General features: G+C 44.5%; 5 protein-coding genes across 5 annotated transcripts; 2 read left to right on the forward strand and 3 right to left on the reverse strand.

Moving 5' to 3' along the window:
* Window positions 1-1,923: 1,923 nt before the first annotated feature.
* On the forward strand, window positions 1,924-4,655 carry C922_01512 (hypothetical protein; the record flags this gene model as incomplete). The annotated part of the gene is made up of 2 exons (XM_008817115.1): window positions 1,924-1,985; window positions 2,099-4,655. 2 exons carry the CDS (start codon window positions 1,924-1,926, stop codon window positions 4,653-4,655), a joined length of 2,619 nt encoding a protein of 872 aa, XP_008815337.1.
* A 1,017-nt stretch (window positions 4,656-5,672) lies between these two features.
* C922_01513 (proteasome activator subunit 2 (PA28 beta)) lies at window positions 5,673-6,503 on the reverse strand (the record flags this gene model as incomplete). The annotated part of the gene is made up of 1 exon (XM_008817116.1): window positions 5,673-6,503. One exon carries the CDS (start codon window positions 6,501-6,503, stop codon window positions 5,673-5,675), a length of 831 nt encoding a protein of 276 aa, XP_008815338.1.
* Window positions 6,504-9,209: 2,706 nt separating this feature from the next.
* Window positions 9,210-9,701, forward strand: C922_01514 (hypothetical protein; the record flags this gene model as incomplete). The annotated part of the gene is made up of 1 exon (XM_008817117.1): window positions 9,210-9,701. The coding sequence occupies one exon, from the start codon at window positions 9,210-9,212 to the stop codon at window positions 9,699-9,701; it is 492 nt and encodes a 163-aa protein (XP_008815339.1).
* A 402-nt stretch (window positions 9,702-10,103) lies between these two features.
* Window positions 10,104-10,762, reverse strand: C922_01515 (polypeptide deformylase; the record flags this gene model as incomplete). The annotated part of the gene is made up of 2 exons (XM_008817118.1): window positions 10,104-10,559; window positions 10,658-10,762. The coding sequence occupies 2 exons, from the start codon at window positions 10,760-10,762 to the stop codon at window positions 10,104-10,106; spliced, it is 561 nt and encodes a 186-aa protein (XP_008815340.1).
* Window positions 10,763-12,048: 1,286 nt separating this feature from the next.
* C922_01516 (hypothetical protein) lies at window positions 12,049-13,724 on the reverse strand (the record flags this gene model as incomplete). The annotated part of the gene is made up of 3 exons (XM_008817119.1): window positions 12,049-12,147; window positions 12,318-12,409; window positions 12,626-13,724. The coding sequence occupies 3 exons, from the start codon at window positions 13,722-13,724 to the stop codon at window positions 12,049-12,051; spliced, it is 1,290 nt and encodes a 429-aa protein (XP_008815341.1).
* Window positions 13,725-13,972: the final 248 nt, after the last annotated feature.

Raw genomic sequence — 13,972 nt, forward strand, 5'->3', positions numbered from 1 at the left:
TTCGCTAAATCTTACCCTTTTTTGCGAACATAGTTTTTCGTCTTTTAAACATTACGCTCCTAGTGTTTCCCCCCAGTTGCCCATCGAACTCCGTTCCGGAGGACCCTTTCCCGCGCACGCTCATGTGCACACGCAAAAAAAAAAAAAAAAAAAAAAGGTGAACGGTGAACAAATAACAAATTACAGAGGAACAAACTTGGAGAAATAACTCCACCAAGGTATCCAACTTTGGACATTAAAAAAGGCGACAACGTTGTCTAGCCAAAGCGGAGCCGCTGATGGATATGTAAACATGGTAGACAGGAAGATATCCGAAAAAAAATGTTAAAAAGAAAAGCACCAAAATTATTTCCCCTGCTACGCCCCTTCCTGTTGCTCCTTTTCTTTTCCCTCCTCAAAATGTTAAATTAAGCGATGTCTGTCTATGCGTCTTGCACAAAAGAAGTCGCCAGCTAATCGAACAGACAATTTTATAATTGACCCCATTCGCTTAATCTCTCAGCAAAATGAACAATGTCTTTATTCTTAAAAGTAGAATGTGAAAATAAAACTTTAGCCATTTTAGTGTTCTTTTTGGAAAAATGGGAATTAAACGGGGAGATAACATGCCAAAGGAAGGAAACTTTTTTTTTTTTTTTTTGCATTGACAAAGGATGATGGCGCGAAACTTTTATATGTCTTTCTGTGGGGGGGTACATACTATACGGCGTATACCTCCCCCGTTCGTTTACTCGTGAAGTGAAAAATGTGGAATGATGACGCAACGGGTTATACGCCGTGGGGAGTTATTCTTATTCTTCTTCTATGAGTACATGTGCCTCTACGTGCCTATGGGCATTCCTTCCCTTAAAGTGCCACACGAAAGAAGTGAACCATGGATACTTGTGTAACTCGACGTGTGTGTCCACACAACATGGAGATATAACCCGAACCATTTACTTCCATGTGGACACTAGGACGAAGTGGTTATAGGTAATTTAAACGAAAGGGTAATTCTTGAACACAAGGAAGTCGATCCTGATAAGTTGTCGTTGTATCTGTCGCTGTACCTGTCGTTTTTCTTTCCCTGCGCGATTGAGCGGTGGGCGGGAATGTTCCCATATCCCTTACCATAATTGGTGGTTTCTCGCAGGTCAACACTTTAGATTAGGGATAGATTCGCATTTGGACCTTTCCCTTTCCGTTCCCCTTTTTTTTGCCACTCCAGATCAAATGGAGGAAATTTCAAGCATGCGAAATTGTCCCCTGGTTGTTTCCCCCCTGCAGTTTAGATGATGCATAATTATGTATCCCCTAGAGTGACCGAAAAAAAAAGAAAAAATCGGAAATTGCAATTCCTCTTACCGGGGCATATTACGCGCAATTTTTCACGTAAGAGTAAGAAGCGCCCTGAAAATGCAGCAGCGGGAGTGAAAAGCAAGGCCTCATTGTTATGCGGTCACTCCATATAGGCGCGATGTTAATTCGGCACCCCCATAGGTATGAAATTGTGAACGTGAACACCAAGGCGAAGGCGGACGTCAACGGTGAGGGCGGGACACAAAAAAGAAGAAATAAAAAGGAGCAAAAAAAAGCAGAAAAAAGAAGTAGAAAAAAGGACAAAAAATAATCGCAACCTGTTGTTCCCCATTTGAGTATCACACCACTGAGCGAAATGCCAATCACAAAGGCCACCCAAAAAAAAAAAAACGGCAGAGCAGTGCTGCATATTGCTCCCACGGGATAGGTTAAATCATCTCTCCTGTGTTTCTACATTTTATGCAAGTCACAAATTTGAATATAGAGCTGTCGCAAATGTAGCGATGCGCAGTGGATTTTGTTTGCCGCTAGTCAGTACATAATTCGACATTGTTATGTTACCCGGTGCTGTTTCATTCCCTCTTTTTCGCTTTCTTTTTCGATTTTCTTTCCCCCTTACAAAACATGTTTAAAAGCAAAATAGCCCTTGGAAACAAAAACTTCCTCGGAAACAAGGACAGGAAAAAGTAAGTGCACAGAGAGAGGTATAGAAGAATGGAAGGACTTTTTGTTTGCCCTCACAGGGAAGTTTTCATCATAATGCGTACTTCTTCCCCCCCCCATACACACAAATACGCAGACTAGCCGTGACCATCAAGAGCACTTTCAACCTGGACAGCGACGAACAGGTGGAGGAAATTTTGGACAAGGAAAACACATGCATCTGCAAAGTCCAGAAAACAAAAATAACAATCTACCTCTCCAAGAACATCCCAGTTCTCTTCACCATCAAAAATGACATCTTCCCAACAGTGTACACATTATGGAAGTATCCACACATGATCCCCTGCTTCGTCATATACCCACCTGCCTCGGAATTTCTGATGAAGGGAGCGGATTTGATGATCCCAGGAATATGCAAAGAAGTAGACAATGTAGAAGGACTAAAGGTTGGAAGTGTATGGGGCGTTCGTGTGTTTAATAACCCGCACCTTTTTGCAGTTGGGCAGTGTTCAGTGGACTATGACAGTAACAACTACTTTTATGATTTAAAAGGGAAGTGCTTAAAAGTCGTGCACATTTTTAATGATGAGCTGTGGAAGCTGGGGTCGCAAACTGTTCCTCACAGCAGCTTCCAGGCGAAGATTATCGACTCGGTGGAGAATGTTGTGGACAACTTTGACGAGTTTAAGGTGTACGATGAGAATAAGGGGATGAAGAAGAAGAAGGCGCCTGCAGGGGGCCAGCAGAGGGGTGCGAAGGAAAAGCTGGGCAGCGATAGAAACGGTGGTAGTGATGCCCACCTTGCTGACAACCCCCAGGATGACAAATCTCATGATGACAACTCCCAGCATGACAGCCTCCCCGATGAAAGCCCCTGCGATGATGACCGCTACCGAGCCTTCACGGACGACGAAAGCGAGCAGGAGAAGTCAAATGGTGAGGGTGGCCCCAGCGGACAGAACGAACCCAAGCCCAAAAGCACGACGAGCGAAAAAAGCCTAGACAATTTTTACAAACATTTTGCAGTGATACTGGCCCAAAGGAGCCACACAAAGATAGACGCACATCCTACCGGCAGTAAAAATGCCAAGGAAGGAAAAAAACAACCCGTGACGGAAACCCAATTTAAGGAACAGGATCTCCCAAGTGAAACGAAAAAAGACTGCACAGTGGGTATGGACTCTATGGAGGAGAGTTCCCATCAGGTAGATGCCCCTCAGGAGGACAAAACAAGTGATCAGAAGAAGCACTGCTTCGATGGTAACCCTGTAACTGACCAGGGGAAGAGAGGCCAAATAAACAAAGCGGTGGAAAATAGGACCCACAGAGACACAGACCTAATGAACGAGTGGGACGAATTCTCAGGGGAAGAAAATGCGCAAAATGGGGAGGATGACAATAAAAGAGTTTCAATAGAAAAGACTCAAAAGAGAAGCGAATCCAAAGAGGCCAGATATGACGACCAGCGAACGGTAAGCGAAGCCTCCTTTGTACAGGAATCCAATGCGAATATGCCCCACGAAAGAAATGAAAAGAACACATTCGAACTGAACAGAGAACAGCAGGATGCACTACTGATGTACCTCTTCCTCGAAGTAGCTCAATCACTTAGTGATGACAACCTCCCGTTGGAAGTTTCTGGAGTCTACAGTAGGATGACCAGGGAGTTTTCCTACATTCACAGGAATGAATCCTTCCTGGGAGAGCTACAAAAACTGGGGATTCCAACCAGCATTACAGACAAAATAAAAGCAAAAGAAGTGAACCTAGAATTGGATGTTAAAAAATCGACGTACAAAAAAATCAGCAAATTTATTCAGCACTGCTCCAAGTTAAAGCTTATTAAGATAAAAGAAAACAGAAATGTCATATCCGTCGTGAATATACGAAAGAGCAGCTCCATGATCTCGTCTTATAAGCCCATGTCTTTGGAGGAAAAGAAACGGTACCAGTTGGAGGGCGGTCAAAATGATGCGGCAGCTGAAAAAAACGGAGCGCAATGCAATCCGAACAGTGCCCATCAGAAAAAAAGTGTAGAGAATGACACCACTAATGACGCAACAGACGAAGCAACAAATAAAGGTGCACAGGTACTCGAATTTTACATGCCATCCTCCAAGGGGATAAATATTTTCAAATGTGTAGATAGCAGATCGGAAAGGAGTTCCTATTACAACATTATGGAGTTAAAGGATGTTCTAAAGTCCTATGTACAGAAGCAGAAGTTAGTCAGTGGTAAGGATCCCCAGCTGGTAAAACTAAACGATGATTTGAGAGCCATTTTAAATGTCCCATGTGAGTCGTCCACCATGTCGTACGAGTCTCTCCTGAGCCAGTTCATCTCGACCCAACTTCCCTGCTATGCCATAATCAAGCCGTATGCTAATTTCGATATAGACCCAATTAAAGTCACAAAGGGCAAGTGCCCATCCATTCACATCTACGCAGTCGCCAGGATGAAAGGGAAAAAATATGTTACCCACATTACAAATTTGTTCCTCTTCCATGTGGATCTGAACAGATTTACTGAACATGTACAGAAACAGCTAGCTTGTTCTTGTTCCATTGTCATTTCAACCTCCACCAAAAAGGAGGAAGTCCTCGTCCAGGGCAATGTTGTTAATATGATTCACGAAATTTTGATTAAAAATTATAACATCCCCAGGAAGTATATTGAGCTGAATAGCAAATAGTGTGCTTTCCAACCGAGGGGACACAGAATGCCTATTCGAGGGAGCGGGTAACAAATCAGGCTGGTTAGCGAGTTACACATTTGATTAGCGGTAGGGTCTTTCTCCACAGCGCACATATGATGGGACAACGACACGTTTCTTTTTTTTTTTCCTTTTTTTGAAGCCAACCTGAAGTGTATCTACCACCCTTTTAGAGGGGCCCCAATCAGCTTCTCCCTCTTTGGCATCCTCACGGAATTGCTTCCCAGAGAGGTTAGCAGAGGTGCTGACATTCCCGCTGCGAATTGGTGACTACCCAAATGGTAGCTGCCCCTTCGGCGAGCGTACTCCTCGTATGACTTTTTTTTTTTTTTGCGTTATGCGATAATTGTGTTAAAAAAAAGAAAGTAAAATCATTTTTTAAAAAAAAGAGAAGCAATCTCTGTGCGCACGTTCCATCGTGTTAGTTTGCACGAACGTAAATCTACACACATCTGTGCGTAGGATGGTGCTTCCCTATGCGCAATCGACAAATTAAGGATAACCATGCGCGCGGGGGGGCACGGCTCTGTATGCCCCTTGCGGTGTCACAGCGTGGCGGCATGGTGACATGGCTGCGGCAAGCACATCACACCGAGGCTAAAAAAACGTGGCGCGCTTTCTCAAAGTTCTATCCTCCAAAGATGCCACCCCGATAGTGCCACTCCCAAGGACCACGCTCCATCTTCGTAACCACGCATGGGTATCAAACGCGTTATATGCTCCCCCCCAAGTTGGAGTGCTCGCTGCAATTTCTGTCCCCTTTGAATATTCCCCCTGATGATGATCCCTCCTCCCCTGTGCAGATGTTCTTAAAGGGGTGTATGTCTCTGTGTGGGTATGGGGGGGCAGAACAGCAGATCTTCCTTGCAGAATGTTCACTTCATTTCCAGATAACAGGCGACTTAATTTCACTGCTTCACATCTGTGCAGTAGCGATAGCAAAATGGTGGTAATACATAAACTAGGGGAGTCTCCTCCCCGCCGCTTAAGGGACAGCTAGAAAGTCATCCTATGATGGGCATCTTCATTTTTGGGCTTCACGACCTTTTCCCAGTTCTTACACAACAGATCGTAAAGCATAATATAATTGTTCCGCATATCAATCATGGTAATTTTGATATAAATCCATTGCTTTTTGTCCAGCTCTCGGACAGCTTCCTGGTAGTCATGCACATTGGGATATTTAATAACTTTGGTTGACAATTTTGCTCTGTCCATATAGTACTTCACAATAGCATCATATAAATTGAAAGCACTTTCTTCGACCCTAGCGAGCTCCTGTATAGCTTCCTCTTGAATGCCCACTCCGAAATTATTTCCATCTTCAATTCTGGGGACATTCAATTGAATCCACAATTTTATATTACCTATGATTTCGATAAGCTCCGACGAATAAGCTTTTATCTTTTCCAGTTCTGCACTTATTTGTTTGTGCGAAGGAACGTAGTGAGTGTATATAACATTTTCATCGATTACTATTTTTTTCTCTTCATAGTTTACATCATTTTTTGTATTGATTTCTATGGAGTCTTTCTTCTTTTCAATGACGTCGTGATCATTTGTCTTATGCTTCTTCCGTATGTTTTTCTCCGTCTGATTTGATGTATATCTGTATGTGTTTGTATCTAGGTCACTCAGCTCTAGGATAGATCCTGGCTCTGCATTTACATTCACCAGTGTGTTGAAGTAGATTATCCTTTTCGGGATTCTCTCTCTAAGGGATTCGATCGCTTGCTTTGTTACGTCGTACTTAAACTGGTTGTATTCTTCCTTAACCTTCGGATCGTACGGCTCGATTTTGTCCATTTTGCTCAGGATGTTTTCCATTATGGATGCAGAGGAGTCTGGCTATGTCTTGCGAAGCGTATCTATAAGTGGCGGTTCGTATCTTTGCGTAGAATGGGGGATCCAGTTATCCACACACGGATGGGGCGCTTCTTCCCGGAGGAAACTTCCCGCGGTGACACTAGCCGGGCGTGTCTGTCAGGTTTACCGCGCCAACCACGTCTTGGTTTCTCTCCTTCGTACAACTGCACTATCTGGAGCTTCCCCTCTTGCCGCGTTTTTTATCCCTTGGTTATATTTTTTCTTTTCCTTTTAGCTCCTTTGTTCTACTTCTCCTCCAATGACATGATAAAAGTGCACCAGTCAGACTTCTGGGCGTCGGTTGAGACGGATGTGCATAGCCTCACCTGTTGGGTTAACCTTCGCCGCTTGGCGTCTGGACGCTCAGGCTACAGTGGAGACTCGCCAACAAATCACAGCAAATATATCGGTACAACCGCGTCAATTATGTGGCTTCTCTGCGCACCAAATGTACACGCATGCATGTAGATGTAGCCCTAGGGAGTCTTCTCTGCACTTAGCAGATGTTCGCCATTAAGAGGGGGCATGGGAGGGAGACCTCTACACGACGTGAGGCAATTTACTCAGGGAAAGAACAGGGAAAAGCCTATCCCGTAGATCCCTAACACATATATACATAAATATATATAATATATGTGTACATACAGGGTATACTCAAACAGACGTTAAGATGAGCCACCTTCCCAAGCCTGCCAAAGAGAAAGAAAATCACTACGACGTATTCGAGCAGAGAGCATACGCATCACTCATGCGCAGATGAACGTCCAGCTGGAATTCTTCCCAGAGGAAGATACATATGTCAAATCAATTCACTCAGAGCTGCTAATTTTTCTGTACTTTTTGTAAATCCTGTGCGTACTAATTTCTTTCTTATTTTTTTCCCTTTTTCAACTACATAACATAACACAATTGTAGTACCCCCTTTTGTAGTTATTTTTAGAAAAAAAAAAAAAGGCAAACAACTTTTTAAAGAAAATAAATTGAAATTTTTGCTTTTTTCTATGGAAAGAGAAAAATAAAAAAGGGTGGGTTCGAGGCACAAATTTTGACCTTTGCTTTACTTCGTCGAGCCGATTTGTTCATTCACAGTTGAGGGTTGCCCCAGGGGCGGTGCAAGGAGGCTGCTTCTGGGGCAGCCAAATTGACAGCTAACTGGCGAGACAGTCTGGTAAGGCAAGCCGTGGTGGCCCGTTACATAGCGCTCCGCACATTTATCCGTGTATATTGTACATGAATGCGGCTCGCATAAATGGTGCTACCGTCCCGCAAACAGGCTGTGCCATGTTTCGAAAATTGACATATCTTGTCCCAGCTCTTCCGAAGTTATTTACTAATTATTCCCCCTTCACGTATTTTCACGGCGATGGGGGAACTCATATATCCTGTTGCCTTTTGCGTGTTTCCTTGGGATAAGCTATCTCGTGGTAGTTCACTCTATTGGGTAGGCAGGCGCGTGTGCGCCCTCCCTCGCGCCTGCTTCACCATATGCAGAGAAATGAAGAGAAATGCTTCATTATACCCATGAAGCTGTACCGACTGTGTATACGATAGGAGGTTTCATGAGGCCCTCTCGACAACCCTCCCCCCAAAAATTTCCCATGAGTTATTCTTTAATTAAGTGACTGCCCCATTTTGGGCAAAAGTTACGATAAATACGTCCATACGTACACTTTTTTTTTTTTTCTTTAACCAAACGGGGAACTTTTCGCATGGGATAAATGTTCCCATTTCCCCTCTCCCTTTTTGTATTTCCGCTTTTTCGTGTTTTTCCTTTTTTTTTTTTTGCATCACGCCCTAACAGGAAGCAGTATGCGAAGAGGCAGAAAAAAGCGTGGTTGCTAACACACGTCCATTGGGATGAGGAAGAGGGCGTCAGCGCGAAGGGGCATTCGTGTGTATGGCGTATTGCGCACACGGATAGGGGTAAAAACAGCCACCGCTCATTTGTCCACCGTTCAGTGTGGCCCCCCGTTCAGTGAAGCACCCGTTTAGCCACTCACGAAATTGGCCACAGCAATTAGCGGAGGTACCCACCATTAAAGGAAGCACCTCCTCTCTTCTGCGCAAAGGGGTGTAGCGCGCTGGGAAGTGGTCTCCTTCAAGGTGTTCCCCGGACTGAGCCCCTTCAGTTGTAGCCACCCAAAGTGACAATCTTAAAAAAAAAGAAGCAAAAATCTCCCCGAAACTGACCAAGCGTGCCATGGAAATGTGCCATGTCTAGAAGGATGCCACATGGAGCGAAGTAAATATATCGAAATGTAAAACTCCGTCGGAGGAAGCGAATCAGATTAACCCCCCTTTTCCAATGTCGAGTATTAAATGTTCCTTTTCTTATACCTATGACTAACTGGGCTGAGAAATGTGTAACATGTGACCTGTGACATGTGTTTTTTTCTTTTTTTTTTTTTTCGTGGAAGAGGAAACCTTTTACAAAATTGTCAATGGAGACCCAGTCACCATGTGGGCGCAGAAGACGTCGCCAACAAATAGTCTGTATAGCTACATGGAATAGCAGCGCGAGTGAGTATTCACTTGCGGGGAGACACACACGAAAAAGGAACCAATGTGGAAATACTCCCTCGCAGGAAAAAAAAATATATTCATGGGCACACAAATATATAGGCATAGCAATAGAAACGTACACACATGACCGCATTGTGACGAAGCATGACGTGCTGCCTCCTCATTTTTATCGTGTGCCTCCTCGCGCTCCGACTTGGCTATTCAGAAAAGCTCCCCCACGACGGAAGGAATGAAAGACTGCTCATGGGTAGTGCTATACTGAGCAAGAGCTTGAGAAAAAAAGCGGATCTCCATAAGCACATATTGAAAAATAGATACACACACAAATGTGTAAATAAAAAGCGAACACACATAAAGGCGACGCTATTTTTACACGCACAACATGGATTGCAGAAGAGCAACGTCCGTTTCTCCAATCTGTACGTTCGTGGGAACACAAACGTGAAACCCAAAACGAACAAGTCAATTGCGAAGCGCTTTAAAATAACAAAAAATGGAAAGGTGATACGAAAAAAAGCGGGGAGGAATCATATGCTGAGGAAGAAAACATCATCCAATAAAGCGTCCCTTCGGAAGACGACTACCATCGCTTCCAACCGCATTGCGAAAAAGTACAAGAGCGCCATCCATACGTAGGCCCCTCTGGGGGGTACGTCAGATGGCACGTTAGACGGCGAGTAGCTGGGATGAACACGTAAGGGGGATAAATCGCACCCCTTCTTCCGCCCATGTTTCCCTGCTGTTTGCCCCCCTTTTTTTTTTTTTTACTCCTTTTTTTCTTTTTTGCGTACATTTTAGCCCCCAGGAAGTTCAGCTTCCGGCTGCACCGGTTACCACTCCTTCCATCGTTATGACTTTTTTTTTCTGGGGAGGGGCGCAATTCTCTACTTCTATTTAATTTGCTCCTTTTTTTCGCCCATAAAAGTAGACTTATCGTGTCAGTTGGGGCCTAACCGGAGAAGCTATCCCGCGTGTGGATGGCCAAATTAGATATGCACCCTAGGCACATAAATGGAGAGGTACGCCCTTGGACCCACTTCATATGGCGGGCTCCCCTTCGCAGTTACTCCTAAACGTGCGGATCATTTCGTTCAACTTGGCTCGAACTTTATGTCTCTCCGACTGGCTAAATCGATCGATGAATAAAACGCCATCGAGGTGATCGTACTCATGCTGGAATATTCTTGCATGGATCCCCTTCAGAATTTTCAAATGTTTATTGCCGTCCAGATCGTAGTAACTAATCGACACAACCCTTGGCCGATCTACCTTCCCTTCAATGTCTGGAAATGACAAGCACCCCTCCACCAATTTGGATCGAATTAAACTTGGTTCCACAATGCTGGGATTAATGAATACCCTTTCATTTTCCCTTTTTTTTTTTTCATAGAGTGCATTCCACACGATTATCCTCTTGCTGATGTTAACTTGGGGAGCTGCTAACCCCATGCCTTTACTTTCATACATCACGTTGAACATGCTCCTGACGAGGGTCTGCGGTGAGGAAGCAAAAGGGGGAAGCGTCCGGGCTGTGATGCATATGGGTCATTTGGATGCGTCTCTTTCACCTGCCTGGTGCACCTCCTTCTTACCCTCAAATTATCGTCAAAGTTCACCACCTCGTCGCACTTCTTCCGAAGCACCGGGTCTGGATATAGAACAATTTTTAGGTCCTTCTCATTTTGGCTAGTTGACATTCGAACGGCGGTACTTGGGTTCCGCCCTCTTAGGGTGTAGCGCCTTAGACGGAAGCTAGCTCCCTGCCTAATTACATATGCAAAACATGTCTCCCAAAAGTGACCGGCAAGTGTTGCTGCTATAATTAGGGTCAGTGTTAGTCGATTCCCCTTCGACTTAGCCATCGATTAACGTGACTTTTTCTTTTTCCCTATATTCGTCCCTTCTTCTCCGCGCGGTGGTATGTTTGATGGTGTGAGCATCTATGTCAGTTTTTTTCCGCAGCAGGGCTAGGTAGGTACCTCATAAAAGCCGCCAACGAGAAAAATATAAAACGGGAAGAACAGGAAAAAAAGAGGAAAAGGTTTCTTTCCCTTTTGTATTGCTCCGCTTCGTTCCCCCTTTAAGAAATTTTTCAAAAGTGGGAAGCATGAAGTGCGACTCCTTTTCCTTTTTTTATTTCTTTAACCTCACACAGTAGCCTACTAGGGCGCTTTGCTCAAAGGGCAAAGTTGCCAAAAAGAAAAAAAAAAAAAAAATAGCAATAAAATAACCGAAAAAAATCGACATCCGTTGGAAAAGTCCAATTAGGGATTATATTCCCCCGTACAGCAGTTAGCGCGAACGGGATATGATGCCTTTCTCCGCAATTACACCAGTTGAAGATTTTTGAGTGGATCCATCTTGTGAGGATTATCATGCGGAGGCTCTCACCACCCGTCTTACAGGAGGATGAAGCACTGGCGTGGTGGTGGCATGCCCATTCGCTTGCGTAACAATCCATGGGGAACACGAACACGTGCTGTTCTACACCCTTACTACCACTTGAAGCACCTCACAAAGATTGAAAGTGGACATAAAATATATTTTTTTCCTTTTTTAAAATGTTCCACGTTCGATAAGGAACGGGATGAAATCTTTCACCCACTTGAGATTTGCAATCCCCGTGGATGCATTGAAAATAAAATTCGACACACGAAACAAATGGGAGGCCCATGTGTGGACCGGAAGGGAAGGGGAAAATAAGAAAGACAAATGAGAACAAAAAAAAAACAAGAATAAATAAAAAAAAAGCACAATTAATGTTCTAGCAAACTCCCACACGCTGACTACTCCGGGGGAACAAATCAGCCTGCATTTAGAGATGTCACATAGTTTTGCACTCAATCAAGAGTGCAGCAGATGGACATAGTGTTATCACCAAATGGGAATTGCAGGGACAAAGGACTAAAGCTCCCTATCTTCCAATTTATTTGCAGTGTAATCCGCCTTCCCCCCATGCACACGTCTTGCTGTACCAAAATGGTCAATTGCACTTAGCCTCCAACTCGACTTCTTCCGCCTTGCTCGGGAGGTACATTTTATTCTTTCTGTTAAGAATGAAGTTGAAGTAGAGTATCACGGCCTGAACGGAGAGAAAAAAAAAAAAAAAAAAAAAGCAATGAAGTAAACCCATAAACGTAATATATCTGGTGAGGTGAGGGAGTGCCCGAATCAAGTACACATGTGCTCATAAAGACAGACGCGACAATTGCAGATATCCCCTGCTTTGTTTTATCTTTTCCTTGTCCATACCAACACTAGAAAAATGATGGCCAAATTTATAAATATGGCATTTCTTTTATATACGGAGGCCGTCTTGTGCTTTTCTAGCTGCTCGTACTCGACTGTGAGGAGAAGGGAGAAAAGTGAATCATGTGAGTAGCAGCCCTGGAGGTTAGCAGAGAGCAGAGCAGTGTTAACAAATTTCAGGTGGTCCCCTGCTCAAATGGGTCCACGTGTCTCTGGGTGGGTGTATTTATGTATGAGGAACAGCATCATGGCAACAACACGCTTAGGGGTATTACGCAATCAGTGGCTCAGGCACACCCTCTCATGCCCACCTCTATCAAACTCGGACTTCTTCCTCAGGCTGGAAAACTTCCTATTTGCGAAGAGGCTGTTAAGCACGATGGCTATCCGCGAGCCAGCCCTCAAAATATTAACTTTGAGCAATCTCTCCAAGTGGAGCTCCAACTCATAAGTAATTTCGATCTCCTTGGAGGTATCAAAATGCAACTCGTCATTCTTCGCAATCATAAAATCGGTTGTATAGCTGTCCAGGTAAAATTCGGAGCAAAATTCATTCACAATTTGCTCACCCCAGATATCGATCGCATCGATTCCTTTCTCACTAAATAATTTTTCGTCTTTTTTATGTTCGTCCAATAGCCGACTAACATGTGTCCAACCTCCATACCATGCTGATTGGTATCTCTTTATCATTTTGTTGATTAGATCGCTCTCCATATAATCAAACAGGTTCGTTCTGACCGTTTTGGAGTCATCGTGGTGAATGATTTTTATGTCCTTCCCTCCGTTGTCGTATCGGTATGCTATTCTTAATGGCTGATGCATGTCCGCGATGAGGGAGACCAGGTACTTCAGGGCATCTGCGTCTGTGAAGGCGATGTTTTTGGGGTACTTGAAGTGGATGGCCTTGGCTCCGGGGGGGGAAGAATTTGACCCGTGCTGTTCAGTTGATTGAGCGATTGGCTTTTCAGTTGGCTCCTTACTCGGCTGACCGCCTGACTCCCCCGTTGACTCCCTTCCTGGCTTGTTCCCCGAGTGACCGCCAGCCAACCGCCCGTAAAAGTGCTTTATCGAGTTTATCATGCACAAGCCATTTTCATCTTCGCACTTGAAGACGGCCCTCTTGCAGTCGTGCTTTTGTAAATTGAAATGCATCGACTCCGCTCCTTTTATCTTGTCATGGACTAGGTGCCCCCATTTCCCAATGTCTACTATGTCCTTTCCGCTTAACAATTTTTTTAGTTCGTACAGCTGCTCGCTCTTTATCCCGGACATGGCAACCATCCCTATGGCCTCATGGCCCTCCCTGCTGAAGCAGCTAACCCAGGCCTTCCCATCGCCCCAGGTGAGCAGAATGACAAGCAGGGGAAGCAGGTAATTGTGCAGAGCCCATTTTGACGCCTCCGTCATTTTACGCCCCCTCCGATTCGGTTAACGCGTGGAGAGGGGGGTGGAGAGACGAAGATAAGCGGGGAAGATAAGCGGCGAGGTTATGCTATACAACTATGTTGGGAAAACTCGCTGTGTTGCCTCGTCACGAAAAACGACTAGGGGGACTCCCAACAATTGCTCCGCCATACAAAAGTCGAAGCGAGCTTTGCTTCATATATCTTCTACACGATCTGGCGATGCAGGACAATAAAACAAGGGAAGCATTA

This window comes from Plasmodium inui, assembly GCF_000524495.1.
Source record: "Plasmodium inui San Antonio 1 unplaced genomic scaffold supercont1.5, whole genome shotgun sequence".
Lineage (NCBI taxonomy): Eukaryota > Apicomplexa > Aconoidasida > Haemosporida > Plasmodiidae > Plasmodium > Plasmodium inui.